Source organism: Poecilia mexicana, unplaced genomic scaffold (genome assembly GCF_051168715.1).
Source record: "Poecilia mexicana isolate PSO_F unplaced genomic scaffold, ASM5116871v1 scaffold_3, whole genome shotgun sequence".
Classification (NCBI taxonomy): Eukaryota; Metazoa; Chordata; class Actinopteri; order Cyprinodontiformes; family Poeciliidae; genus Poecilia; species Poecilia mexicana.
Window position 1 is genome coordinate 23,551,096 of NW_028263372.1, and position 26,977 is coordinate 23,578,072.

General features: G+C 40.9%; 1 protein-coding gene across 2 annotated transcripts in view; it reads right to left on the reverse strand.

Annotated features, from left to right (window-relative positions):
* hipk3b (homeodomain interacting protein kinase 3b) overlaps positions 1–26,977 on the reverse strand; it is a 41,197-nt gene that overhangs the window by 6,265 nt on the left and 7,955 nt on the right. Inside the window, exons 2-16 of one of the 2 annotated variants that reach the window (XM_014997866.2) lie at positions 23,656–24,967; positions 13,915–14,038; positions 8,785–8,904; positions 8,390–8,476; positions 7,437–7,621; positions 7,195–7,354; positions 5,845–5,968; positions 5,636–5,757; positions 4,419–4,543; positions 3,998–4,165; positions 3,580–3,912; positions 3,345–3,491; positions 2,981–3,240; positions 1,859–1,910; positions 850–983 (exon numbers count right to left, since the gene is read on the reverse strand). In XM_014997866.2, coding sequence (XP_014853352.2) covers positions 850–983; positions 1,859–1,910; positions 2,981–3,240; positions 3,345–3,491; positions 3,580–3,912; positions 3,998–4,165; positions 4,419–4,543; positions 5,636–5,757; positions 5,845–5,968; positions 7,195–7,354; positions 7,437–7,621; positions 8,390–8,476; positions 8,785–8,904; positions 13,915–14,038; positions 23,656–24,967 — 3,453 coding nt within the window. The remainder of the gene's footprint in view (positions 1–849; positions 984–1,858; positions 1,911–2,980; positions 3,241–3,344; positions 3,492–3,579; positions 3,913–3,997; positions 4,166–4,418; positions 4,544–5,635; positions 5,758–5,844; positions 5,969–7,194; positions 7,355–7,436; positions 7,622–8,389; positions 8,477–8,784; positions 8,905–13,914; positions 14,039–23,655; positions 24,968–26,977) is intronic. The other variant, XM_014997870.2, reaches the window with a different exon arrangement.

A 26,977-nucleotide genomic window follows, 5' to 3' on the forward strand; every position in this document is an offset into this window, starting at 1 on the left:
TTTTGAAATCGATCAATATAAATTATGTTTTGCGTGCGATTTTGTATGTGTGTTCTTAGATTCTATTATATATATATTTTTTATGTGTTATTATGCACGAGAGTCTGTTTTGATTGATTGAGATCTTTGAGGATGTTTATTACTTTAAGTATGGAGCCCTCATTATAATGTTTTACTTTACAGGCTTCTCACACTGATCCAGAATTTCAGTTTCAGTCTTCAACTCAATATAAGTTCAAATGGAATAAATCCGTTTAAAAAGTTTGATTTTGTTGTTCATTTAATACATAGAAAACAACACTTCCTATTTCATTCAGTTTTTGACTTTACAATCGCAGATCATGGCAAACGCCGTCTGATTTTTGCACTTGAAACAAGCAAGAGACAATGCTATACAGTGGAGCTGTTCAGCAATTAAAAATATATATACATTTGCGATTCAAATGTTCTCCTTATGCCTCTTGACTGCCCACATGTAGTCACAACTGCCCAAGTTGATACCCTAAACTGGCAGTGGTATAAAAAGGAAAAGATGACAAGCAAAAATCAGCATTACATTTGCGAGGACGTGCAGGAAGCTTTCTGCGAGCTCGAGCATGTGCACCGCTGTCATTGATCCATTTAAGAAGGTGAAACATGTCTTTCTACCAAGAGATACTAAGCTCATAATAACAAAGCTGCACTCAATAGAATCTAATTAGCTCTCATCAGACCAATGCCAGTGCTGCAAAAATAAGCTCGACTTATGAAGTGCAACTGTTTTCTGCATTTAATAACCCCTTTAACAGAGTGGAAGTGCAGCCATTACTCTCCTTTTAAACACTGATTTTCTTGGCGAATTTCCCTCACCTGTCCAAAGCCCATAGGCTGCTGTTGCTGGGGCTGGAACACGGGGCCGATTTTCTGCGGCCTGTTGAGGAGCGGTGTGGAGTGGTGATGCTGTCGCCCAGGAATGCCTCTCCCTCTGGAGTGGCACAAAGACTCTAAGACCGAGAGAGGTCATGTAACAGGAGACAGAGAGAGAGAGAGAGAGGTAGGGGGTAACGCGTGAATACAGATATACTGGTGCCCAGGTCTTGCTGTCAGAAAGGATACAACAAGCAAACAGGACTTGAGCTGGAGCATGTATCCAACTGCAACAACTGCAAATGCACAGCATATCTCAGTACCCACTTGGAAACATTTGCAGCTCTGTGGGCTTATCAGAGATTTCAGCTGTGTGGGATCAGTTCCTAGGCTTAAAACATAGATGGGTATAAATAGAAGTATTTTTGGAGAAGAGGAAAGGTTTCTCACTAAGCTTGATCATAAAGCTTATGGTGGGGGTCAGATTGTTTGCTATAAATAAATCTTTCAGCACTGAAATAGAGAGACGTGCCCTTTTATGTTGGGCTTCATTTGTAGTGGTTTAAAGGCAGGCGAGAGATACGCCACTGGCACGAAAGCAAAAATGAGTCTGTATGATTTTCTTTCAGGATTTAAAGCCAAACACTTCACTTTCTAAACTCAGAAAAAAAGTCATACTTAAATTACTCTTCACAGCACTTACAAAGCCCACAGAGATAATGCGTAACAGCATAAAAGCTACACTTCAAACATTAGTTATTTTTTAAAATAGCAAGAAAATACTAAACTTTCACCCAGTTTTTTTTTTTTTTTTTTTTTTTTTTTTTTTTTTTTTTTTTTTTTTTCAGAGCATTGAACATTTGGCGGTTATTACACATGTACTACGCAGATTTGAGAAGTGCAGATCCACACAGTTTCAGCAGATCTCAGATTTAGAGAAATGTAGACATCATGCAAGTAAAAAACTTCAGAAATCAGAGCAGATTCGTCACAGCAGGGAACCCATAATCACCTGTGAGAACCTCTGTGGCCTACTAACACAGCATAATCCCAGGCCATGTGACCTGTGGAGCAGACAGCAGCACTGTTGACCAGACCTTTGACCTCGCACAACGTACTTAAGCACTTGGTAGCTGTCTGAGTGGATAATACCATCAAAAACAACACAGCAACAAGATGGAAAGATGTCCCATTATTTCAGTTATTGCAAGCTGTAATTTATATTAGAGGGAAAAATATGTTTCTATCAAACCACACTGATTCCTTCAGAAAATTTTGGAAGCTGTACCCGACTCAGTCCTACTCCACAACAGTGGATAAATACAAATTTAAAGGACATGTAACATGTTTTAGTGCCAGAAATGTTAGTTTGAAACACAAAGAAATAAAACCAACCTTCAGATATTCAAACACGTTCTTCAGAAACAAGAGGAAGCTTTTGAGTCATGCCCTGTTACAATTGTGGCTTTGCATCTGTGAACCCTGACATATTGTTTCAAACCAAAACATCTCTCGCAAATCACAGAACACATTGTTTTTCCGGATAAAAAGAACAGATAAATTAATGTAGTGAGGAATTCTTCCATAGAAATCATCTATGTAGTGAAACCTGGGTGAACTTTGTGGACGAAATCAAAAGTCAGGGGGACGGGGTTCTCTTCACTCAGTCAAAACCAGTCCCTCTGTTTTCAAACAAGAAACAGAGAATCTGTTCCAAGATTAGAAAACAACTGAAATCTTAAATAAATAGAAGAAAACAAAAACTGAGTGATGAAGACATAGCACAGTTTAGGTTTATGACTGATAATTCAAGTGGACAACATGGGCAACTAGCTACATACGCTTCCACAGAGTTTGAATGCTCTGATGGAGAGGAATAACATTTGGTCATCTTCATCACTGTAGTGGAGAAAATCCCTCATGACTAAAAACACGGGCAGATTACGTGGAGAAAAAGTGAGACTTGCACAATCACTGCAAGTCTCTGTCGTCAGAAGAAACGGGAGGGCTGATGGGGTTAAGAGTAACAATGGTAGTCAATGGTTAGGCGCAAAAATAATGATATATGTCCTTTAAGGATAGCAAACATTTAAATGCATATCTGTTAGAAAAACCTTAAGACTTCAAGGTTTACCTGCGTTTCCAGGTGTTTCGCTGATCGAACAGTTGTTGTTATTGTTCTGCACCCGCATCGGAGGCACCACAACGGTGCGTATTGTAGGCTTGCTGGGCTCAGTCTCGGGGGCAACGCACGCCACGCGCGGCTCACAGTTCTGGTTGCTGTCGGCGATGTAGCGGTGCTCGGTAAAGGGACTGCTGCTGTGGCCGGAGTTGTGCGAGGCAGGCGAGCTCTCCACCGTGTCACAACCGCTCTCCTGTTCGTCATCCGACATGCTGGAAGAGGTTGACAAATCAGGTGTTTCTGTTGAATTCGAAATGTGTAAAATGCCCTGGATGTAAAAAAAAAAAAAAAAAGGTGATCAAAAGTAGAGCTTTACCTATTGGGTTGTTTGCATGGGGAGTTGTTGGACTGGGCTGAAGCTGAAGAGCTGGTGCTGAGCGTGCTGTCTGGACTGCTGAGAGAACATACTCTCTCCATACTGATGGTGCTCTGACATGCTTCACAATCCGCACTGCCCTTACACCTGTGTGTTGGTAAACAGAGCAAAAATAAGATGTAAAAGCCTTTAGAGAACGAGAAACAGACAACTCAGCCTGATGCTCAGTACTTACTCGCCCATCGAGTGTCTTTGTGCGTCCTCCTCCTCATCGCTGCTGATACTGATGACACTAACAGTCGGGCTGGCGAGGCCAGAGATCAACATTTCCTGCCGCTGCTCCTGCGAAACCGAGAGCTCCTCGCAGTCCGGCTCCACTTTACAGCAGCTCTCCTCGTCGTCCTCCTCAACCTGATCCTCCGCTCGCCGCTCTCCTATGACGCGCCCTTCTTCTTGACATCTGGCTCCCTCCTCCTCAATTTCCTCCACATTCTTTGCTGTATCGGCCATCTTTGGGGACTGGCATGCCACATTCTGGATGTTTGTGTTTTGGGAGGTGCTGCTGCCCCTGCGCAACGAACAGAAAAAAATGTCAGTTCCCATAGGTGCATGTTTCCCTGTCTTTCTTAATTATGAAAATCCACGTCAAGCACCTGTTCACACAAGGCTTCGCTCGCTTGTTTGCCGCTGGCTGTGGCCACACCACGTGTGCGATGCCTATGTTGACCGGCTGGTGGGTGGACATGGTCATTTGGTTGGTTAGGAATGGCTGAGGGTGTGCAATCATGGAGCTGAAATGGTTACCATGGGGACGCACTTTCCTGCAGCAAGAAAAATAAAAGCCAAAAGCCGTCAGCACAAATTCTGAATGTCAAAGGGTCAGCTTTGAGTCCGAAATCATTAACATTAAGGGGAGGAAACAATACAGCTTCAGCCTACTACATCCATTCCTTAAGCATAGCAACCAAAAGTAAAAAAAAAAAAAAGAAAAATAAAAGGCTATGCATATAAAGCTTTGCAATGAAAGTATGTTACATCAAGGATATGTAATACTAAAATAGAAAGGATTCTCACCCCCAGTCACTTAATCTCTGTGTGCCAGTCACAGTGTCAGAAGCCAGTGTAGTTGATGGTGGGGGGACAGACGTAACCTGCTGCCAAGTGGGCACCAAGATCTGCTGGGCACGGCTCGACCAGGCCTGTCAGCGTGTCGGAAAACAACAACTGAATGTTTGACCTACTTTACTTAGGGGTACACTTTACCTCAGTCTCTCAGCCTAAATACTAGTTGTGTTGGGAATATATTCACAGGACTTTAGCATGTTGTCAGATCACAATCGAAACAGCTTAATATTTTTAATGAAAATTTCATGTGATAGACCAACACAGAGATGGGGAAAAAATATGCAAGATTTTCAAAACTTTTGCAGGCAAATGTCTGAGTGTGCGATGCGCACGTTGAGTTCGGCCTCTTTTAATTTAATACCTCTAAATAAAATTCAGTGCAAAACAACCTCCTTCAGAAGTCACTTATTTGCAAAAAAAAAATAAAAAATAGAGCCTGTGTGAAAGATAATCCAACTAGAAATGCAGCTGTTCTCTGTTGGCTACGGGCACTTGTTAAGAGAGCATTACAGAGAAGAGTCGCATCTTGCGTAGGAGACACAGCAAACACGTGATACTAATGTATTTTTTGTCAGATTAGACCAAAACGCTACACATGGAGCAAAAGTAGCACAGCACGTCACTGTGAAACACATCATCCTAACAGTGAAACGTGGGAGTGGCAGAATTATACTGTTGGGATGTTTTTCTTCAGACTATTATTAGTGGCCACAAAAGACTTGAAAGTGGGGTCAAAGTTAACCTTACATTAGGGCAACGACCCTGGATATACAGGCAGAGTTACAATGGAACGGTTTAGATCAAGGCGTTTGCAGACGGAGACCAAAATGTGAGAATTTGAGGCGGCTTGCAAAGAGTGGGCAGAAACTTCAGTCTCAAGTTGTGAGAGCAAATTATATTTTCACAACACTTTGAATCAGGGAAGTTGAATACATATGCATGGCACACTTTTCCCATTTCATTTGTGAAAAAAATCAAAAATAAAAATTACAACTCTGTATCCTCTCCTTCCACTTTTACACTTATGCACCATTTTACATTAACATACCAGAAAATAAAACAGCTGAACATTTTTGGTTTGCGATGTAATGAAACAAATGTTAAAAGAAAAGTTTCCAGGGTATGAATGCTTTAAGTTATTAGTGTAATCCTTATCCAACCCCTACCGGAGTGATGACTCCAGGTCTGATCTGCAACGGCTGGATTGATGGTGCTTGAGTCACCAGAGGTACAGAGGCCTCCATACGGACAGAGTAGCCAGCTGGTTTAGCAGTATTAGTGCCGATACCTGAAGATGCAAATAACAGGATGTTTGACCTTTAGATATTTACAGAAAAAAAAAAGTGAAATCAAGACTGACAGTCCCATTCAGTACCTGGTATTGTCGGGGGACACAGAATGAGAGCTTGCTGAAACGAATCATTGCATCCAAACTGACCACCGCCAGTCTGCAGCGGTATCCCATGGTGCATTACTGACGGCGCAGATGGAACTAAACCCTGAAAAAACAGGATAAAAGGAACATAAATATTGTATTCTGCCAGTAGGTGGCGACAGCTCTATGAACAGAGTTTGATTTTCAGTTGCAGAATTTGTTGGACCTCGAATCTACGACAACAAAGTCACTGCTCTGACAAGTTTAAAATTTAGACAGAAAAACATACTCAGAGCCCACTTCTTTAGGATAAAGTGATCAAGTCAAGGCTTTGCTACTATCATCACATGTCCAAGCTGAAAAAAAATTACTTTTTATGGGATTGATTTATCTAGGCTGACCTGCCGAGGTCAGCCTTGTTTGTTGAATCTGGACACTTACCAGGAGAGCTAACAATGCTGAGCGGAAACAAGTCAGACCCTTTAAATAGTGGAACATGTGCTTTTGCTTCTCTGCTAACCCTGCTCTCGTGCCCGGGTATAATCACATTTAAAGGATAACGAGAACTAGGGCTATATTGTTCTGCTACTGCTACTGCGTGTAGCCCAGCCCTCCCCATACACATGATGGTGAACACAAAGCAGGCTTTCATATGGGTTAGACCAAATCAGTTACGACCTTCTCCTACAAACGCCTTATCAGCAGTATTCGATACTGCTTAAAATTGGAAATGATCAAACCTATTTAGTTATGCATGTGGAAAGCAACATGAGACTTCTAATATTTGTAGCTGCCTGCAAAAGAACGTTAATATGTGAATATTTGTATCTTTTTAGTTTTTTTTAAAACTCAGCATGATTGCTTTCAGGTAAAGATGTTGAGACGTTTTAGCACTAGAAAAATCCAAAACAAAACAGGTTAGGGGGGCCTCGTCTCCTCTTTTCTTCTCGGCAACAACAGTGATTTGTACTGTTGCCATGACCTCAGAAACATGACGTGATTTTGTTGCCATGACAGCAGTGCTAGGACGCAATAAGACAGGCAAGTCGGCATACAAAATGGGTAATAAAAGCAAGAAATCAGTCTCTGTTCCTTTCATTTGTGTTGGAACAAATGAAAGGAACAGAACATTGGATGTCAGGAACCTGCAGCATTTGCTACTCCGTCATTCCGTTTCCAAGAAATGTTCTTTTTACTCATTTGTTATCTACCAAAAGAAATTATTAATCTTCTGAGAACATGCATATTTGTTGGCTGATCTAATAATTGTTCTTGCACGGGTTTGGAAAACACAAATGTCCATGCACAGAAGTGGAAGTTGCTACTAAAAACAAACTCTGGACAACTTACTTGAGTGTGAACACCTGGGATCTTACTGAAGGGGAGGTTGGCTGAGGCAGCAGTGGTTGTAGTAACAGGTCTAACGAAAGGACCTTTGTTTCTGTTGGCCGCCTCGTACCCAGCGGGACGAGTCCAACAAACGTCCATGATGTGGAAACACGACTTCACACTACGGACAGGAGAGAGGAGACATGTGAAACAATCGCAATAATCTGCAGAATGTCTTAAAATGCGAGGCCCAGCTGACTCACTGGTTGCTGTGGGGGAAGTCGAGCAGGTGTTGCATCGTCACAAACGGGTGGATGAGCGCTTCGGCAGGGGCGATCCTCTCTTCTGCGTCGATCAGCAACATCTTCTTGAGCAGGCCCACGAACTCCCGCCGGTCAGCCTTCTCCGCTAACAAGTCACAACCTTCCAGATTCATCATCAAGTTCACCTGTAATACAAAGGGTTGCATTTTTTTTTTTTTAGCAAAATGTGCAGTTAGCACAACTGGCGTCAAGACACAAGAGTCTGTGAGCTCTCCCAAGAGAACACAAACCTTGTTGTAGCCATATTTTTTTTTTTTTTAAAGCTGCCAATATTACAAAATCCAAATTTGCGGAAGAGGTAGAAAGCTCAAAGGAATCAAAGGACTCAGATTTGCTGCAATCCGTTCAGCTTTCCTGCCATCTGCTGAAAGTTTGCCCTCTCATAGCATGAATGAAGGGCAGGCAAACTCAACATGTCAGAGAATACTAATTTAATTTCTCTGACTTCCTTTTAACCAACTTAGCATCGTGGATACGAGGCATTCACAGATCCAAATAGGACCTTTTTTTTTTTTTTCCAATTTCTGACCAGTCAGTCATAGACTTAGGGCAAAACCACATGATTTTGGACAATTGTTGATGAATCTCCAATAAGAATAAAACATTACAATAAGTTTTGTGACATGGAAGGATTTTATCTAAAAGGTAAATTATGACAAATTCTATATGAATTTCCTAAAATCTCAAAAAAAAAAAAAAAAACTACAAAATTTTAAAAGTACTGATAGAAAACAGGGGAATTTGCCAGTTCTGAGGAAGTGGCCGCTGGAAGCTTGCGTTATAAACTTTAAGCTTGGAATTTCACAGGGGGAAAGATTTTTCTTCAAAGCGATGTCAGTCACTTTCCTCTTATGACCTAACATGTACATTTCAGTCCAAAGAGCTAAACATACGTGCGCTATGTCATCCAAACAGCTGAAGATGTACTTCCTCGCTTCTTTTGATTTCATTCCCGTCTCCGTCTCGTGTTCATCTGTTGACTGCAGAACGAGAAAGCATCCAATGAGAATCCCAGACAGAAATGCGGTGAAACATTTTAGGCATAAATAAGCAGCAACCACGTCAAACAGACTGCGAACAAATGTTTTCTTTAAAAACTCAAGTATGACTTGTATCTTGAGGCCATCATTTCCTGTTCTATTGGAATTGCAAGCATTTGCCAATAAATAGTAGAGTACAATTTTAAAAGCAGCTAAGGTTTGATCTATGACATTCAACTTTAGCAGTAAGTAAGGACCACATTCTGTTGCTTCAGAGTTATACTGTTCCATGTTTTGTCGGTTCTCACCTTCAGTCTCCACGCTGCATAAGGCGAGTCCGACTCTTTGCAAAAGAACCGTGCAGTCTTTGTCCCCGTATTCAGTAATTGTTCGCCTGGCAAACCTTGTGTCTGTGAGATGTAGCGAATCTACAGGACAAAAAAAAAAAACAGAGAGAATCAAAGAAAGATGAGCAGAACTCAAACATTTAGCAATAAAATAACTATTAAACTGTCTGGTTTAAAGTTTAATAATGTCGCTTTATCGAAGAATTTCATAACAGATGCACTTTGCAAACTCACATGCAGAGACAATTCTCCACTCCCCCCATTAAATTGGGTCTGAATAGAAGTTTGAAGAGCAGAAACAACTGCACAACCATTTAAGACGCCCTTTCCCTGTGAAAAGTCTGAACCTGTCGTGCAAAAGAACGCCAGCATATCGAATGCAGTTTGTGCAGATAATGACTGAAAAATGCCAGATAAACTCTGATATCAAGGCTCCCACAGTTTGAGTGCTTTCCACGGCAACAGCGGATAGCAGTCAGATGCTGTGGTGCAAGAATGTCACACGCAGATTTTTGAAATGAGTGGCGAGAACCCTGGCTGACGTCAATCACACCTGAGTGTGGAGAACAACAATCATTAGAGATTCGGCGCAGCTTATAAGCACAGAGACCCGCTTAGAGAAGGATGAGGGATGTGGAAAAAGTCCAAACAGCCACGTAGTCACACATTTGATCCTTAAAGATCTACCTAACAAAATGTTTAGAAGACAAATAGAAATGAAGTTCCATTCATTTCAACTCTTTTGCTCTGTCATCCATTGTACATATATCTTTTTTTTTCTAATTTAATAAAAGCTTCTTCATTGAAAATGTTTGCTAAGCACCATTTAATGTGTGTTTTCACAATGCCGGTGCAAAAAACTGCAATTTGTTTTAGTGTGGGTGGGACTGTTTGCTCAGGTTGGCTTGTCTCAAACCCAATATATTGCTAAAAGTTTTGGGAACACATCAAGAACCTTACTGACATCCCAGGGCTATAACACGGCTTTAATAGGATGCTGATCCACGCTTTGCAGCTGCAACAGTTTCAACACTTCTGGGAAAAAACTGTCTACAAGTCTTAAGACTCTGTTCATGTGAAAGTCTGCTCATTCTTCCAGGAGAGCATCAGTGAGGACACACACTGATGTCGGATGAGAAGGTCTGTCTCTGTTAATGTTAAAACACGGTCAATGTCGTTCTGTTTTGGGTTCAAAACGAATGTACACCCAAGATTTCCACGGCAACAGCGGATAGCAGTCAGATGCTGTGGTGCAAGAACTGATGTCCCAGCTAATGGAAAAAGTATCATTATTGTTGTAATATCGTCCTTACTGTACAGCTTGTTGTTCTGTTTTCATTTATTTTTAATACTTTCATCCTTCTGTGAACCTGCATGCCTCAACATCCTGCCACTTTGCTGCTGAATTTCCCCCACTGTGGCACAAAAAGGGGGATTTCCATTCTATTCTGTTTGATTGAAAGTCTTGCTTCAGGCAGAGGTCTTCTGGGTTGAGTTTTAGTTCCTTTGGGATTTTACCACCTTACCACCACTTTACCTTCCAAAATATTTTCATCATGGTGCACCAGGGAATTCTTCTGCTTTGTGACAACCTAAAAAAAAACATCTAGGAAAGTAAACGGGATAGTGGAAATCCCCGAACATCGTGCGCGTTCTTGTCTTTTTTTGCAAATTCCCCTATATTTATATTTTTCCTCAGCAGCAGTGGTGGATTTGAACCCAAAGCATAATTCTTCCTTTCATTTTTCTGTGTCAAATATTTACATCTGCTAAAAAAAAAAAAAAACAGAAACAGAAAGTATTTTCTATGGAACTTAGTAGCTGCACAATAGCAACAAAAGGATATGGATCCTTGTGGGTGGAAATTCTTGCGACAGGAAAACCCTCATTTTTCCTCGAAGGCTTATTTGCTTAGAAAGCTCACAGTTCGGTGAGATTGTGGCGCGAAGCTTCGACTTTACAAAACAGCTATCTGTTGGGCTGGACCTGCTGCCCTTCCTCATAACAAAAGTATTACAATCACACAGTCTGTCTTTTACATGCCTGATGTCAATGTGTCACGTGTGACGTCAAGAGACAACTGTGCCACCTTCCAAAGAGGATAATTCCCTCAGCGGCCTTTACACTTCTAACCTCACTTAATTTCTTTTTTTTTTTTCTACAAGCCGAGTAGTGCCAAAGACAAAAAAAACAACTGCAACAACTGCATCACTTGCAGTTTTTTTTTTCTTTTTAAGCCACAAGGCAGAACGATGATCTATAACTGCTTGCAGATTCACCGTTTGTCATGTCATGAGAAGCTTTGTATCCTTGTAAAGTATAAGATAGTGAGACGAGGCAATGAGGTAAGAAGAGGAGGACCGAGAGAAGAGGAAGAGCCAGAGTTATAAATACAATATGCTGCGTGGGATGGAACAAGACCCCAAAATGAAAGGTAAGAAGAAAGGGGGAAGACGGGTTGCAGAAACGTCATGAGCTGCGGCCAAATCATCCGGTGACCCCGGGATGATCATTCACGCTAGCAGGCAGCTGCTTGGCAGATTGAAATAAGATTAAATTAGTTATCAATCCAATGTTTCTTCTTTTAAACTCATTTATTGTACTTAAAGGCACGAAGTGATGTGAAAAAAGTATTTATCCTGCTCCTGTTTCGTTAGAACATCAACAAAAGGGGATGCAAATACCTGGGGAAATACAAACTACAAATTTCAAATCAAGGCCAGAATACTGCCAGACGTGTAGAATAAAAATAAATAAATAAATAAAATCACCCTGAAAGAAACTGCCTGAAAACACGAGGTAGGCTAAAAGGTTTTACGAAGCAGCTGAGCTACACAAATAAAAAGAAAAAAATAGACGTCACAATCCACAACTGGAGAAAAATCAACATCTCATCCAGGAGTTTCCAGATGAAAAAAATCCTCTGCTGACCAAAAGGAGTATAAAGCCTCCACTCTGATGATGCCCAGGGTGAGAAAATATTCTGTGGACTAATGAGATGAAGTGGAACATTTACGAGCATCTGGACGGATCCCAATCTGGTGTAAAACTAACACTGCATTTTATAAAAACAGATCTAAAGCAAGAGATGAATGTGACGGCAGTGGGATGGTCTGGGAGTGATTTGCTTCTTCAAGGCCTGGACTTTATTGATGGAACCATAAAGACGAATGTCCAGCCATCAGTTTCTGACCAAATATGGCTGAAATACAACAATTTTGTCAAAAAGAGTGGTCCAAAATTTCTTCTTAGTGATGTAAAAAAAACTATTGCCAGCTATCAGAAATGCTTGATGGCCGTTGTTGCTGCCAAGGGTCACCCAATTGGTTATTAGATTCAGGGGGAGCAATTGCTTTTTCACAGAGACTCACACCGGCTTAGATTTACCCAGTTTGTCTTTGCTTAACAGTAAATGTGTGCAATGATGAGAAGTAGCTTTAAAAAAAGAAAAAAGGAAACAGAAGCAACGTATAAAGGAGCAAATATTTAAAAAAAACAGTTTATTTCACAGATTTTTTGTGCCACTGAGAACTTTACAAAGCACAAATAACAATTTTGCTCTTTGATGGCTTCGACTGATCGCTGTGGACATTTCCATGCTGCACCCTGCTTCGCGACAGCAGTCAGGACTTGGCGGAGGTAGACATGTGGGACAGGCGTCGCATAGCACAGGTTACTTGGCTAACATTTCAACAAAGAATAAAAAGGAAGCCCACGTCCAACTTTCAATTTCTGTCACCGATTAAATCTGGTGGGTTTTGATCTCTAGCCAATAAATTTACACACGCCTTTCTCTAACTTCTACTAGTTTTCAGAGTCATTGTCTCCTACAGTGGCAATATATTCCAATATTTTTTTTTTGTAGAATTTTTTTTTTCTCTGTCCTCATCTTATCAACTCCAGACAGTCCCATATTAAATTTAGAAGGTCCCCCCGAGATATTTCTAAAGCAGCTTTGCCGACAGACTGACTTGTTCTTATGAAAACAGATTAATCATCTTTAGACTTTGGTGCCACTGTGCTCAAGTCAAATCTCCTTTCGGAGATGTTGAGTTATCTCTTCTGTCGCAGTTCTGTGGAGGGTGAAAAACGATGCCAGAGCACAAAAATACATCGCTGTGAGTGCAGCGGTTGCAATATGGGATGCTGCAAGGGACAGAAGAGGCTCTAACTGAGACTCTGTTGGCAGGTTGTGAGTATACACGGCTCTGCAGCGGGGGGGGGAGGGCGGGGAAAGCCGCTCAACATAAGCCCTGATCTGTCTAGTCCAAGGAAGATAAGATCAGGGGTCTGCTGGGAGGGGGAGGCGTCCAGCAGCTCCCAACATGCATACCGTCATTCACTAGAATGTGCTGTTCTGCTCACTGTAACACACACCAGCTGACGCAACCCTTCAGGTAAGTATGTCACCGAGAAACATGTTTGCACCGCGCCACATTTTTCTCACTGTAAGCTACATGGGCAGCGTATCTTCATTGGTTTAATAAGAAGTCGCCATGTTTGTTTTTACAATACTGTCCATAAGACGTCCGATCAAGGTGTCACTATTTTAAAAGTTTAAATACTGTAATGAATGTCTTAAGTAAATGTTACACTTTGACATTTTTTTATGTTTTACGTTGATTGACATTGCTCTAAAAACTACATTTACATTTTAATGGAAACATGCTTTTTGGGAAAAGCAGAAGAAAACTGGCTAATGGGAAAGCTGTTTTGTAAGTAAACCCAGAAAGGAATACAATGAACTCCATCCTTTGTAGGTGAATAGAAAAGAAGTGAGAGAGGAGAGATGATGGACGCAATAGGCCTCTCCAGTTTCAAGGTGGAAATAGGAGACGGGGAGGCTGTAGATATGGGTGTAGCTTCAAAGGAAGGAAAGTCCACTTAAAAACATTAAAGCGCAGAAGAAAACAGGTCCCAAAAAAAGAGACTGAGTCATGAAAGATGGGTGCAAAAGAAAAAAAAAGAGAAAATGCTGAGTGAGTCATATAACAACATAAGTTCTGTGCGGGGATGACAAAATCCTGACAAATATAGCGGCCAAAAGCCATTGGCCGATAAACTGTGAGAGGTGAGAAGAAGGTTGTTTACCTGGTCGTACTCCAGGGCCCCGGGGTAAAGAGGCCAGCCCAGAAAAAGCTCAGCAATCACACAACCTAGGGACCACATGTCTATGGCTTCACAAAACGGCAATCCCAAAATGATCTCTGGAGCCCTGTGGGACAGATACACACACCTGTGAGTCCAAAGCAAACTGCAACAGGAAAAATTTAGACATCTTAATCACAAAATACCGACATGTTTAAAACATGTTATTTAAAAAATGTTTTACACACATAAGGGGTGTGCGGTGGGACGACAACATGAAAAATCCTTGTAAAAGTCTACACAAAAACAGAAGTTAACGTATTAAAATAGAATATAAAAGAAAAGTCCTTCATTTTGACATAAACCCTTATCTGCACACATCGGGCTTTTCGTATTTGTGCAGTTAACACCTGTTTGATAAAGCTGTGTGATTCCTGATGACGTTCGCTTTGATGGGATTGTCATAGATGTGTAATAGAGCTAACCGACGCGTAAGCCGGTGTTGTGTGTGTGACAGAGCCGCGTCGCAGCCTGCTGTGGCAGTGGGTAAGCAGGTCAGCCACAGCGGGACCAAAACTTTGACAGACCTTCAAGTCTGGAAACAAAGTGAGCCCTTTTTTTTTTTCCTGTGAGGCGCCTCGTTGTGCCCTCATAGCTAGTCATTTTATTACTTCACTACTCTGTGAAAGGAGTGGTGAAGGAGGCTGTTAGAACCACTAAGATGTGTGTACAAAAGACGCAACGTCTCATTGTTCATTTCACAAAAGTCAACCAAGACCGATAAATATAATCAGAATATTATTTTGTCTGTTAAATCATAATTACATTAAAAAAAAAGCAAAGAATTGATATTTATTTCAACTTCAGTATTCCTTTCTCATCTGCACAGGTGACGGTAATAGAAAAGCAAACGGGGAAACTTGAGTAACGGAGATCCGTTTCACTTCTGTTCAGCAAATAAATGTGAAACCGTTTACCGGCATGAAACAATCCAGAGGATAGAAATGATCTAAAGAGTGATGCAGGATCTTCTGTTGTTACATCCTGTGTTTGCTGTTCCACAAAGCTCAGCATGCCGACCAAGAAGAGTCCTGTGCTTTTATGTCGGACATATTTAAAGTGACCCAGGAAATGCCTCCTCCATGACGTCTTTAGAGCCATATGGGGCTTAAAGCACGCAGGGCGTGTGCAGCAACAGCAGGTCCGAGGCGCGCTAAATTTGGGTTTTAGATCATTTTATCACTCAAAGACAATCACAAGCAACAGTTGGCGGGTTAGCCAATGCCGCTTTCGAAAAGCACTCAGGAAGTTATGCTGGTTATTTCAATCTCACAAGCATGTCTTAAACAATATATATATATATATATATATATATATATATATATATATATATATATATATATATATATATATATATTTTTTTTTTTTTTTTTTTTTTTTTTTTTTTTTTTACAGGACAAGCTTAAACAGCTTGACATGTTTTCCCATGTCATGACATAATGAACATGCTATGTTTGTTGAAATAAAAAAAAAAAAAGTCTGCTGCTTTGCTTATACACTAAACTTCCCTTATCACACACCACTGGACAGGAGCTCTTTACGGCTTGCTTTATCACCACTATCCTGCTTTGGCAGAGTGGATATTTATTTTGGAAAAATATCTTCCATAGTATCTGATGAGAGCCACTGAGCCTTTTAGTGAGACACTGGAGTGACAGATGTTTTGTAATCAGCCCCTAACGGTCATTGATTCTGTTGCACTTTAAGCCACTTCCTCATTGAAAATCTTGTCTGACGGTGGATGAATGCGTGCGGTTTTCCAGCGTATGAATCCCCACTTCATCCTACTTTCTTTGTGCTCTGTGGTTCTCACTCCTTCCAGCTGCATCCATAAAATTAGCGCAACAGTGAAACTAAACTGAAACAAAAATAAACTAGAAAACAGCACGTCTTTGTTGCATAGCCTGAAGAGATGAGGTGGAGGTTGCCATGGTTGCACGGTTCCATCCAGATCAACCCAAGGAAGGTCTTGTCCCTTGTCCCCCACCTCCTTTCAAATCAAACCTGTTTTTCAATCTGAGAATATGACGTAAAACACCAGGAGCCAATGAACAGCGGAGAAGTAGAAGCCTTGTGATGTTTACACCACGTGCAAAAACCACAGAACAGACAGATGGGAACAAATTCAAACGCTGACATATCTCGTCTTCCTCAGGTGCGTCGCTCAGTTGTGTCATGACGGATAACACAGAAGGAAAACGAGTATCGTTTTACTGCAAAATTACTCAATTCATCAAAGCAACACCTAAAGGAAGAATTACATATATATATAAAAAAAAACTATTCAGTCAATTTGTTACAGTCAATTCAACTGTGATGCTTTAGAGATCTACAAATGAAAGGACGCGTCTGCTGACTAACACTGAAAGTGAATGACTAAGAACCAGACATTCGTTCTCAGCAATGTTACTTTCGCCTCATAGCCACAAAGGTTCCCGCACTGTCTCTTGTGTTACGTAACAAACACTTAATAAAACCCCTTGACAACAATAAAGAGTGATTTTAAATAACAAGAAACACAAATGTTCCAAATGCAAAGCGGTAAACACGGACTGGGTTTATATCAATTGTCTCAAGTGTGACGCCAATCCCAGAGTGAAACCAAAACAAGCCCAATCAGCGGTGGCATGCTTTTGCTTCTCTTGGGAAAAAAAAAAAAAAAAAAAAAAAACTCCCTGGAAACACATCATCTTTCTCTCTTTCTCTCTCTCTCTCTCTGTGCTCAGTTGTTTTAGTACCTGCTGCTGCCGTACAAACACGTCTCGCTGCCTACTGCTCAGTTACACATTGTAAGGAAATGTTTTGTTTGTAAAACAATGCAAACATGATGGTTTTTGTATGCACTGAATTACCGACTGAAGTTTGGAGGGATGTATCAAGTAATGTAATGAGTCAGCTCCTCTATCCTGAGTATTGGCAAGTACTCAAACATGTCTGCTGGCCTTAGTCTGCCTTTATTATTAATACATTTATGTCTGATGAAGTCCAATCTATCTCCTGTTGCTTTAAATCGCCAGAGGTAGAAGAGGCTGAATAAAAACCTGAGTAAATATATACATACATGACACTTTACTTAAAAAACCTAACCACATGAAACAAACTTTCTTTTTGCCAACGAGAGAAGTAACTAATTTCCACATGGCTTTGTTGGCATTGGGAGACATGTTAGTGGGCATAAATTAACTTCATCATCATTTTTTATTCATGCCCATTATACCAATGTCCAGAAATAGCCCTGTAACTCACCCCTGTTCTGTCCTCAGAGGGAGAGGCGGTGTGTAAACTGCCCACAGCACAGCAAACATGGCTGGCCACACCTTCGGAGCTGATCAGTGTGTGCAGCGTGCTCACACAGGTCTTTAACCAAAACTGAGAATCAGAGAAACTCAGCGGGGCTCAGACAAAAGTATGCTTTAAAGCTCGGTCACAACGAGAGACCGACAGCATGGCTGCTTCATAATGAGAGAGCGGAGGCTTAAAGCATGTCTCTTCCAGGAACTGTAATTCCACACACTCTCTGGGCATCCTGCATTATTAAGTGGAACACAAAGACAGCTTTGCAGAGGGAGGAAGAGGCGCATGCACTCTGATCTGCCCAGACTTTGGATTAAAGACACAAAACTTTACACACGTTTTACTGATTTAAACTGAGCTCTGTGTCAACATGGAGTTTACTTCCCCCAGGTTAGGTGTAAACTCGCTTCTGTTGTTTTGAGGTTTAATACAATTAATGCTTGAAAGCTTATGAGTCTAATTCTGTTATTCAGGTCACTCTAAAGTAGAGGGCAGACAAAGAACATTTAATCACTTCCATTTTTTGAAGATTGGAACACATTTCTTAGGCGTGAATATTGCCGGAATGAGTCAACTTTGAAATTTTAATATGGAGATTTTGCTTGATTCACGATAAAGTTAAGCTACAAAGCTAGCAAACAAAGGCAATAACAATAAAGATGTCATTGACATCCTTGGAAGAGAGGCATCATGGCCTCAGTCTCAAAATATACCATCTCAAGTCATTTTATCCCAATGAATATGAAATGCGCAGCAGGAGGTTCATTTTAATCGTTGAATGCTGCTTTTGTTTTCTCCAACAGTTATACTACCAGCTTCAAAGGGCATGCTGAAAAGATTAGCTTTTACTGCAAAGTAGCAATGTAACACCGCTTAATGTTCTTGGACCTCAGCTTGCTGCCGGAATAACACCAATAATCTTACAGGAGAATGGATAATTATGTTTTCATTGAGCTCATATTTGTTCTCTTTTTTTCCCTGTTATGAATAATATCCAACTCTAAAACGCCATGTGGAATTAGTAGCCGACAACTGAAATTATCAAGAAGCGGCGATTGTGAGGTGGTGAGGATTAACGCTGAGGCCCAGGTTATGGTGATGATGAAGATGATTTAATAAAGAGAGCTCAAACAGTCCAATACAGGCGGCACGGCAGAGAGCATAGCACACAGCTAATTACCAGTAGCAACTGATACACTGAAGACTGAAAATGAGAGCTAAGCAGACAAGGACTTCTCAGTTAAACTGGAGAGCCGACACACAACTGACATACGACGACAGTAGACGAGGACCCGACAAGAGACAGAGACAACAGGTGGGCTTAAATACACAGGGAGGGTAATCAGGTAACTAGACACATCTAAGTAAATACACAGAACTTCACTACTTCCTCAATACCAGCAGAGACAATGTTAGCTAGAATGGTGAAGCAGAGCAGATGTTTGTCACGGACACGTGACAACAGTTGGCTGCACGAAGTAATAAAAGTGCAATAAAATTTACAACAGACATGTGAGAACACAATCAAAGCATTATGCTAGGATTTGTTTCACCTCTTTTCAAGTTTTAAACGGTGCGCAAGAGTCTAAAACCAATCATACAAAAACAGAGAGCAGTAAACGGTTTACAAAAAGCTTCTCTTCATTAGCCAACACACAAAATCAAGTTTGTGAGGCAAAGAGAGGTTTGCAAAGTAGCTTTCACAAACATCTGCATAAACTCAGTTATATCTAGTCGGATGTCCTTGCATTGTATTGTTTATACAGGGTTTTTTATTTTTTTTATATTTTTTATAAAGAATAAGAGCATATCCTAAATCAAAGAATGTAGCATGCACAGATCCCAAAACATAAGGAAGCACAGATTGCCCAGCAGGTGACCCGATTAGGCTGGTTATCAGTTTGGCTAGACTGACCCGTGACCAACGTATCAGCCGCTCAAATACAAGATGCTTTTTTTTTTCCTTCTTACTCTGGTCAGTGAACAGACAACAGAGACACATTTCCACTCACTTCCACTAACCAGAGATCTCTCCGATATAAAAGTGTCTGCTCAGAAAACCCCAAAGCTAGCAGTTATAATAAATAAAAAGTAACAAGTTAAACAAAATGCATTAAAAGCAAACTGATCTATTAATCTAATGCATTTATAGGTAAGATTTTACTTTTCAACATTTTTCTGTTTCTCCTAAATACTCAATGCTGCTGACATTTAGGAAGAACTGATAAAAATGTTTGCCCAAAGAATGTTTTGTTCTTTGTCTTTACTTTTTATTTTTTTTACATATCTGTAAACATAAAGTATCTTGTTGTTCATAAAAGATGAGTAGTATAGTACCGTTTTATCTATCACTGGAAATAAATTTGGTCACTAGTCAAGAGCATTTTATTTTTAAACTTCTAAGGGGATGGCGAAAGTAGAATACAACATTCTGGAAATTAAAAAGCAAAGTAAATGAACATATTTTTAATACTTTGTTTATGTCACCTGAAGCTCCAAAAAATAGACTTGTCCAAAGTGTAAAAAAATGTAACCACAAAAAAAAACAGAAATCAAAATAATAACACAAATAACAAAAAAAAAACAAAAAAACGTATAAAAATCAAACAAGCACAACATAATTTTACTAAACAAAACCAAATGCAACGTGGCATTAAAAATAGACTAAAAACAGATGAGCTGGCTGACCTTGAGTTAGTAGGTGGGAGGTCTCTAGTGTTTCAGGCTGTCTGTTTTAGACTTTGGATGCCGACGTGTTTCACCATCTATAGAAGTCAAAGCAAACTGGCCAGAGTCCCATGAACTATTTTAAGTCATCCTCTCCGCTCGGCCTCAGCAACGCTGCTCCTTCACAGTATGCTTTGCGTGTTCTTGCCAATGATGCAGAGAGCAAGTTGAGCAGCGGTAGGCTGCATGTATTTGGTTTTGAGTCATTGCTGGAACTCTGTCCCAACATTGCAGTCAAGTCAAAAACCACAACGCATGCTATTCATAAAATGTATGACCTGTAAAAATATACAGAAGTTGCTCAGGACTTTTTCATTCAAGTTGTTTCAACTGATGGGGTCAAAAAAATAAAAATCTAGTCATAATCTATTTCACCCATTAATCTTTGATGATAATGATGAAATATTTAATTGGTTTTACTTTTCATTTAGTTTAGCTAAGATGCAACCTGAACAAGCTGAACAGAGAATCCACATTGTGCTGTCAAGCTTATGAGTATATGAAACTTTTTTCATTTTTCTTTTTTTTTACAATGTGTGCATGCCTAGTGAATATATAATAAGTTTGTTGCCTGGAGTCTGAATTTAGTTATTTATTTTTGACTGCAGGAAGTATCTGAAGCAGCTTAGTCGTCGTCATCATCACAGACAATGTTTAAATTCATTTGTGCAAAGAGATTGTCACAAAATCGTTCAGAGCAGCACTCTCTTTGGTTCTTACTTGTAAACTGATTTGGATCAATGCACGTACCAAATCAAAACAATGCAACAAGCCCACAAAAGAAACACAACGGTGGTTAGACGTCAGTCTATATCATCACGGCTTTACAGACATTGCATTTAGAAGCAGCAGCCGTCTGCAGCTGATAACGCAAATGAAAGATTTGAATTGTGTCATATCGTACAGTATCAAGTCAAAACAGTAGAAGATGTATCTATGAGCAGGGAATTCGCCATTATTCTGCTGACAGCAACAGGGTTTGTCTTGGTTATCCAGGGTTTTCCCCAGTGTATCATAAGGCTGGCGGGCTGCCAGGCTTTACTTGCTCCCTCCCACCAGGCTAAGTGTCATTTCTTTATTCTAAATAGGGCTTTTTATACACGAGTAACAGTGACAGTCATGACTGATTAAACTAGGTTTATAGCTGACTCATTGAACTAGCCATGAGGGGGGTGTGCGCCAATTGTGCCGTCCCTTCACCTGCCCATTGCCCTCACATGCTATTATTTCCAAATTATGATGCCTGCTTGTGGACTTCTACATTTTTGCAACTTTCAAAAAAAAATTTAACACAAAAACACGGTGGGCCACTGGTGGTAGTGCCCCTACAATGAGCTTAGCAGGTTTTCTGAGGGAAACCCTGCCATCATAGTTAGTCAGAACAGTCACTGACCTCAAAGGGTGCCCTATGAAGTGTCGAGCATCTAATCCCCTGGAAAACTTCATCCTCCGATTACTTCTGCACATTGTAACTCTGGTTTCCATGTTGTAAACAACCACTTCCCCCAATGAAACGCTCTGTGTTTTATGTCAAACAAAATTTAAGCAGACATCCCTGTGAGACCATGCTTAGTGGGTAAACGCTGCCGTCCAACATTCCAAAAGCAGTTCAATCATTTCTTTATGAGCCTGTTTCCGCAGCACATTATTCAACTTCAGCGAAGTCAGGCAGACCCCTGACTGACATTATTACCAAGTCAGCAGAGGTATTGATGTGTGCTGTATCAAAATACAGCGCCACGCATGACGTGTGAGAAACGGCTGTTCACCTAAGCTTCAGGCTGACAGCGCTGACGAACTCCAGCAGCTGTGGTGTTCACTTCCTCCAGCCACAAAAGCACAGAAAACTATGACAGCTCTATTTTGAGCGACTTCCTGAAATAAAGAGCGTTCACAACAACGCTAATAGCTTCTACAGAAACAGCTCATTGAATGAGAAAGGATTAATGAAAATGTACCCAAGGAAAAAAAAAAAACTTCCCACTAATCACGTGTAACTGTAGCTCAATGAAAGTATTCTCTGCTCACTCTGAACAATGAGAAAATCGACTGGAAATGCAAATGCAGACAGTTATCAACTCCCTTTTGCATCAATTTTCATTGATAATCTGAATTCCCAGCAAAGCATGCTGATTCATTTCCTTAGTGTGGAGGCAATGAAAATTATTCAAATATTATGCAAATGATGCTCACAATGACAGCTAGCACTTTATGCCACTGCCTTCTACCCAGACTGAGAACCCCACTGCCAACCAGCATCTCGGGGATAAGTGGGAGTTTAACTGAAGACAGGTCTGGTAATACTTCACTCAGATTAACTCTCTAGTGACCATAAAATATCCTACTGCATGCTAACCATCTACTAAAGTGTTTTCCACACTGTAAAATCAATAATTCCGGTGACTGCATGGCCATTAAGATACCATATGACAGAAACTATATGAGTTGCTATTGAGCATAAAATTTAATTTACCTAATATTTTAAGCAGAGAATATTTTAATTAAAAAGGTCTAAAGCTAAGTTTATAAAAAATATAATTCTGGGGTGTGCTGTGGTGGCGCAGGGGTATAGCACAACCCACATATGGAGGCCTTAGTCCTTGACGCAGCTGTCGCAGGTTCGATTCCCGGCCTTGGCGATCTTTGCTGCATGTCTTCCCACTTTCCTGTCAATTAACTATCAAATAAAGGCCACTAGAGCCAAAAAAAAATCATCATTCTGCATTTAAAGCTGTTTTAGCATATATATTTCATGCAATTGACAATAATATGTCAACTATTGACTTATTGTCAACTTTTACTGGTAAAATGTAATTCTAAAAAGCTTTTAAGAGAGTAGTGATGCACTGGACAAACCAGAAAAAAACAAAACCTTGGAAAATCCTGGGTTAACTGTAGTCCTCAAAAACTTGGTCACAACTCTGGTAACTAAATAAATATTCAATCCAGCATGTATTTTTCACTCTTCTTTTGACGTAATAACATTTTTGTTACAATAAATGAATGTCCTGCGGCATTGTCAGGCTCCTGAAAAAGGCACTTTGGGTCTTTCCATGAAGAGAGCAACGAGTCTGAAGCAGAAAAACACTGCTAGCAGGTGCCTTGCAAAAAATAAAAATCGCCCAATTAGAGAAGCACAGAAGAAATTGACTCGTTGCCAGACTGCGTAGTCAGAAACTCAAAAATATGTTCTTTTCCTTTTGGGGCTTTTTATAGGTGAGGCAGGGTAAATATCTATGTCCTCTGAAAAATATACATGCAGGCTCATCCTTTACCAATGCTATCCAGGCTAACTGCTAATATAGGACACTTCTACAACTGGTTTGTATCTGACTTATGAACTTAGTAACTACAAGTATCAAGTTGTTTTGCTCAAGTTGTTGCTTTTGGCTGGTGAATTACAATATAAGTTTCATAAATCCAATCAGCAACACAGATTGTTCACAAAATCTGTCAAGTATGATTGTCATATTTACAATAACAAAGGACATCAGAGACCAGTCAGCTGTAAGGTCACATGTTTAACCCAAAGAAGGCGTCTCTTAAATATGCAGGTTGTTGTAGTATGTATGGAGGAGATTTCATTAAAAGAGAATAATTGGAATCTCCAAATTAAGTCTGTTTACTATTTACTGAGTAAGAAACCTTTATCCTTGTACTCACCTATAGTACCGAGACTGAAGGTACGTCGAACACACCGCTTTGGACACGTGACTGGCTGAGCCGAAGTCTATGACCTTCACCCTGTAGGGCTGCCTCACTGGGTCCACCAGCATTATGTTCTCTGGCTTTAAGTCTGCATGAATCAGACCCATGCTCTTCAATTTTTTCAGAGCTGTAGCTACCTGCTGTAGCACCGGTCTAATCACCTTCAATGGCAGCGGACTGAACTTATTCTGCTTCAGGAAATCATACAAATTTTGCTCAAGCATCTCAAATACGAGGCAAGTGTGGCTGCGGTGCTGGAAGCATTCGAAGGCCCGCACCAGGTTGTGCTCATCAGCGTTCTCCCCACTCAGGCGTGCAAGGATCCCAACTTCAATCTGACCCTGCCTTGCGTACGAAGGGTGGTTCTTCAGGATCTTCACAGCCACAACCTCCCCAGTGCCCCTCTTCCAGCACTTCACTACCTGGCCGAACGTGCCTCGACCCAAGAAATCTAGCACTTCGTAAGTATTCTTCATGGAACACAGGACTTCGTGCTGTACTACCTGATAGTCCCCATCACCTCCTCCTGTCCCTCCAGTTGCACATACACCCCCATGCCCTACACCCTGTTTGGAGGGGCCTCCCCCAGCCCCAACAGCCGTCGGCGCAGTAACGGCTGCATTACCCACATTCGTCGTTTGCAACATGGCAGGCAACATAGACAGTTCCTCCACAATCTGCATGGTGCTGCCTCGGTTATCCAGGTCCTCACTTTTACGTTTCAGCCCACATCGCTGAGAGCCGTCAGCTGAGTTCAAACTTTCACAGTTCTCCTCTCTGTCACCCTCCTCCCCCTCTCCTCCTTCCTCAGCTCCCCCACTGCAGCCCTCTCCCCTTCCCCCTCCTCCTGCTCCTGTTGCTCCACCGCTGCTCCCACTTTCTTCAACCGCCTGATGCTGCTGCTCCTTGCCCTGTGAGTCGACGGCCCTCGCCTCCTGTTGCTGCTGGGCCACAAGTGGGCCTGGTGCCCCTCTTCTTTTACCAGGCTGTTGTCTTTGTACGCCGCGAACCACAACCGTCTGCACCGGGTACTGCTCTCCTCCACGTGCTCTCAGGCCCACTGCTAAGTCTCGGTTCACAAACGAATGGGCTTGTTTGGTCGCGTGTGCAATGCCAACGGTTCTGCTGTTCAGAAAGGTCCGCGGATGTGCCCTCTCATGGTACACACAGCTGCTGGGCTCAACTTTGAGTTTCTTCACACTGCTAAAGGCACTTGTCTGGGTTTGATAAATGTGTGGTGGGTAGACCAAGACTTGTGAGGCCATACCTGCAAAAAAAAGAACAGAGCAACATGTTAGTGTCCAGGATGGCATTAAGACACAACCAAAGACAAGCAAGCGAGAGTAAGAATTGGCAACCGGCATGAATAGAGTAAAATGTAATGTTCAAATTAAGTTGCTGTTTTCAGGATGTAAAGCTCTCTTAAGCTCATTTTCTATGTTTGTTTGGTCAAACAATCTTTAACTTAAAGATGAGTCAAAGATTCCAACGCTGAAGTGGTTTGTTATCCTGGGCACACACAAATCAACGTAATAAAGTCGACAGAGGCTCAGGAAGTAAGAGTTTGTCCCACCTTGCCTGCTAGTGGTAGTCACAGGGTCACAGCCTCGTCAGATTGCATCAGGGCAGCTGAGGCTACAATCCTAATTTGCCACCATCAGCGTGTGAATGTGTGTGTGAATCAGGCTTATGGTAGTGTGAAGTGTTTTGAGGTCCTCTGGACCTGATGAAATGCTATACAAGTCCAGGCAATTTACAGTTTTAAGTGCATCCTTATGAGCAGCTGAAACACAGCCTTTTATCAATGTATCTTCTTCATCCCTTCTTAATTGTATCGACTCTGTGATCAAATGGATCAGTTTTAAACCAGACGTAATATTTACAAGCTATTATTAGTTGAATTAAAATATTAGTAACCAGTATGCCGTTCTACGTGAGGCGTTCCACAGAAACACATTCTCTTTCCTTGAAATTTCTACTCATGATAACCGATAACCCTGGATTGTTGTCTGTAGATAGAGACATAAACACTAATAGCTTTATTTGTTAATTTGCTCATGGAGGTGGAGGTGGAACTTTAAATATTACATACTTATTTCATAGAAGGAGTGCATGTAGAGGAGAGCATGACACCTTCAGCATTATGCCATACCAACTGCATTCCCAGCAACACCTCCACACAGCAGATGACTAACTTCACAAAGGTTTGTCTGACCTAATCCTGCCATTTTCATGCATCCTACAGCAGGTTTCTAGGCAACCAATTCTGAGAGGATAAGAGGGAGATAAAGAGAGTAGAACAAAGTTAAAAATCATCATTTGCCCCACATGTCTAATTGCATGAGGCATGCTTTATTCTTACACTTCTCCTTTTAATCGGAGTGTGTGTTTGATCGAGGAAAAGATCACACATAAATGATATAAAAGCTAAATGTGGGCTTGTGGGCATATACGTGGACACATTTTGCTGTTTTTCCTAAAAGGCGATACAAACATTGTGTCTGTTGTGGCAAGTGCTCATGTATTATTCAGATTATTCAGGACACAGTAAAACTGACATGACACAAACTCCTTCCTAACGTATTTCTAGTTTTGCTTTCACTAAACTATATCTGAGGCTCTCATCGATCCTCCAGGAGGTTTACGATTTGGCTGGTTTTAAATTACATCTGAAGATGAACCAATCAAGACTTTTTCTGGCTGATGTTGATTTCCAACTTTTTTCTTTTTTTTTATCTGATCTGCTGGTTCTAATTCTGACTTATGCAAATGTTTCTTTTTCTAAAGACTATAAAGTAAAAAAATGTACCCATTTTCTGTGAGTACATCGGAATATGAAAAGAAAATTACAAGATTTTCTCCATGCCCTGGCATTTTCTATAATTTGTTAGGCCTTTAAACATTATCTGTTTAAAGGCCGAAAATGTTGGGAACTCTTTTGATATATTTAAGGAAGAAGGGAAAATCCAACCGCTCACTATCAGAGCGAATCAAGACACAATTGGCCGATTCCAATCTCTGGCCAATGGTTTGGTGCATCACGGTCTTACTCAGAATAACTGCAATGCGTGTGTCTTTTGAAACTAATTTAATCAACAATAAAAAAACAACCATAATGTGAAACAAGGTTTGCCAACTGGTCATTAACTGAATTTAGTTTGATTTTAAGGCACAAACATTATTTCACTCAAACGAAATGCAGACTTGTTTATACGTTTGGGGCTTCTCTATAATTTTTCAGAAAACAAATGTGTGTTAGAGGGACTGATAGGCAAAA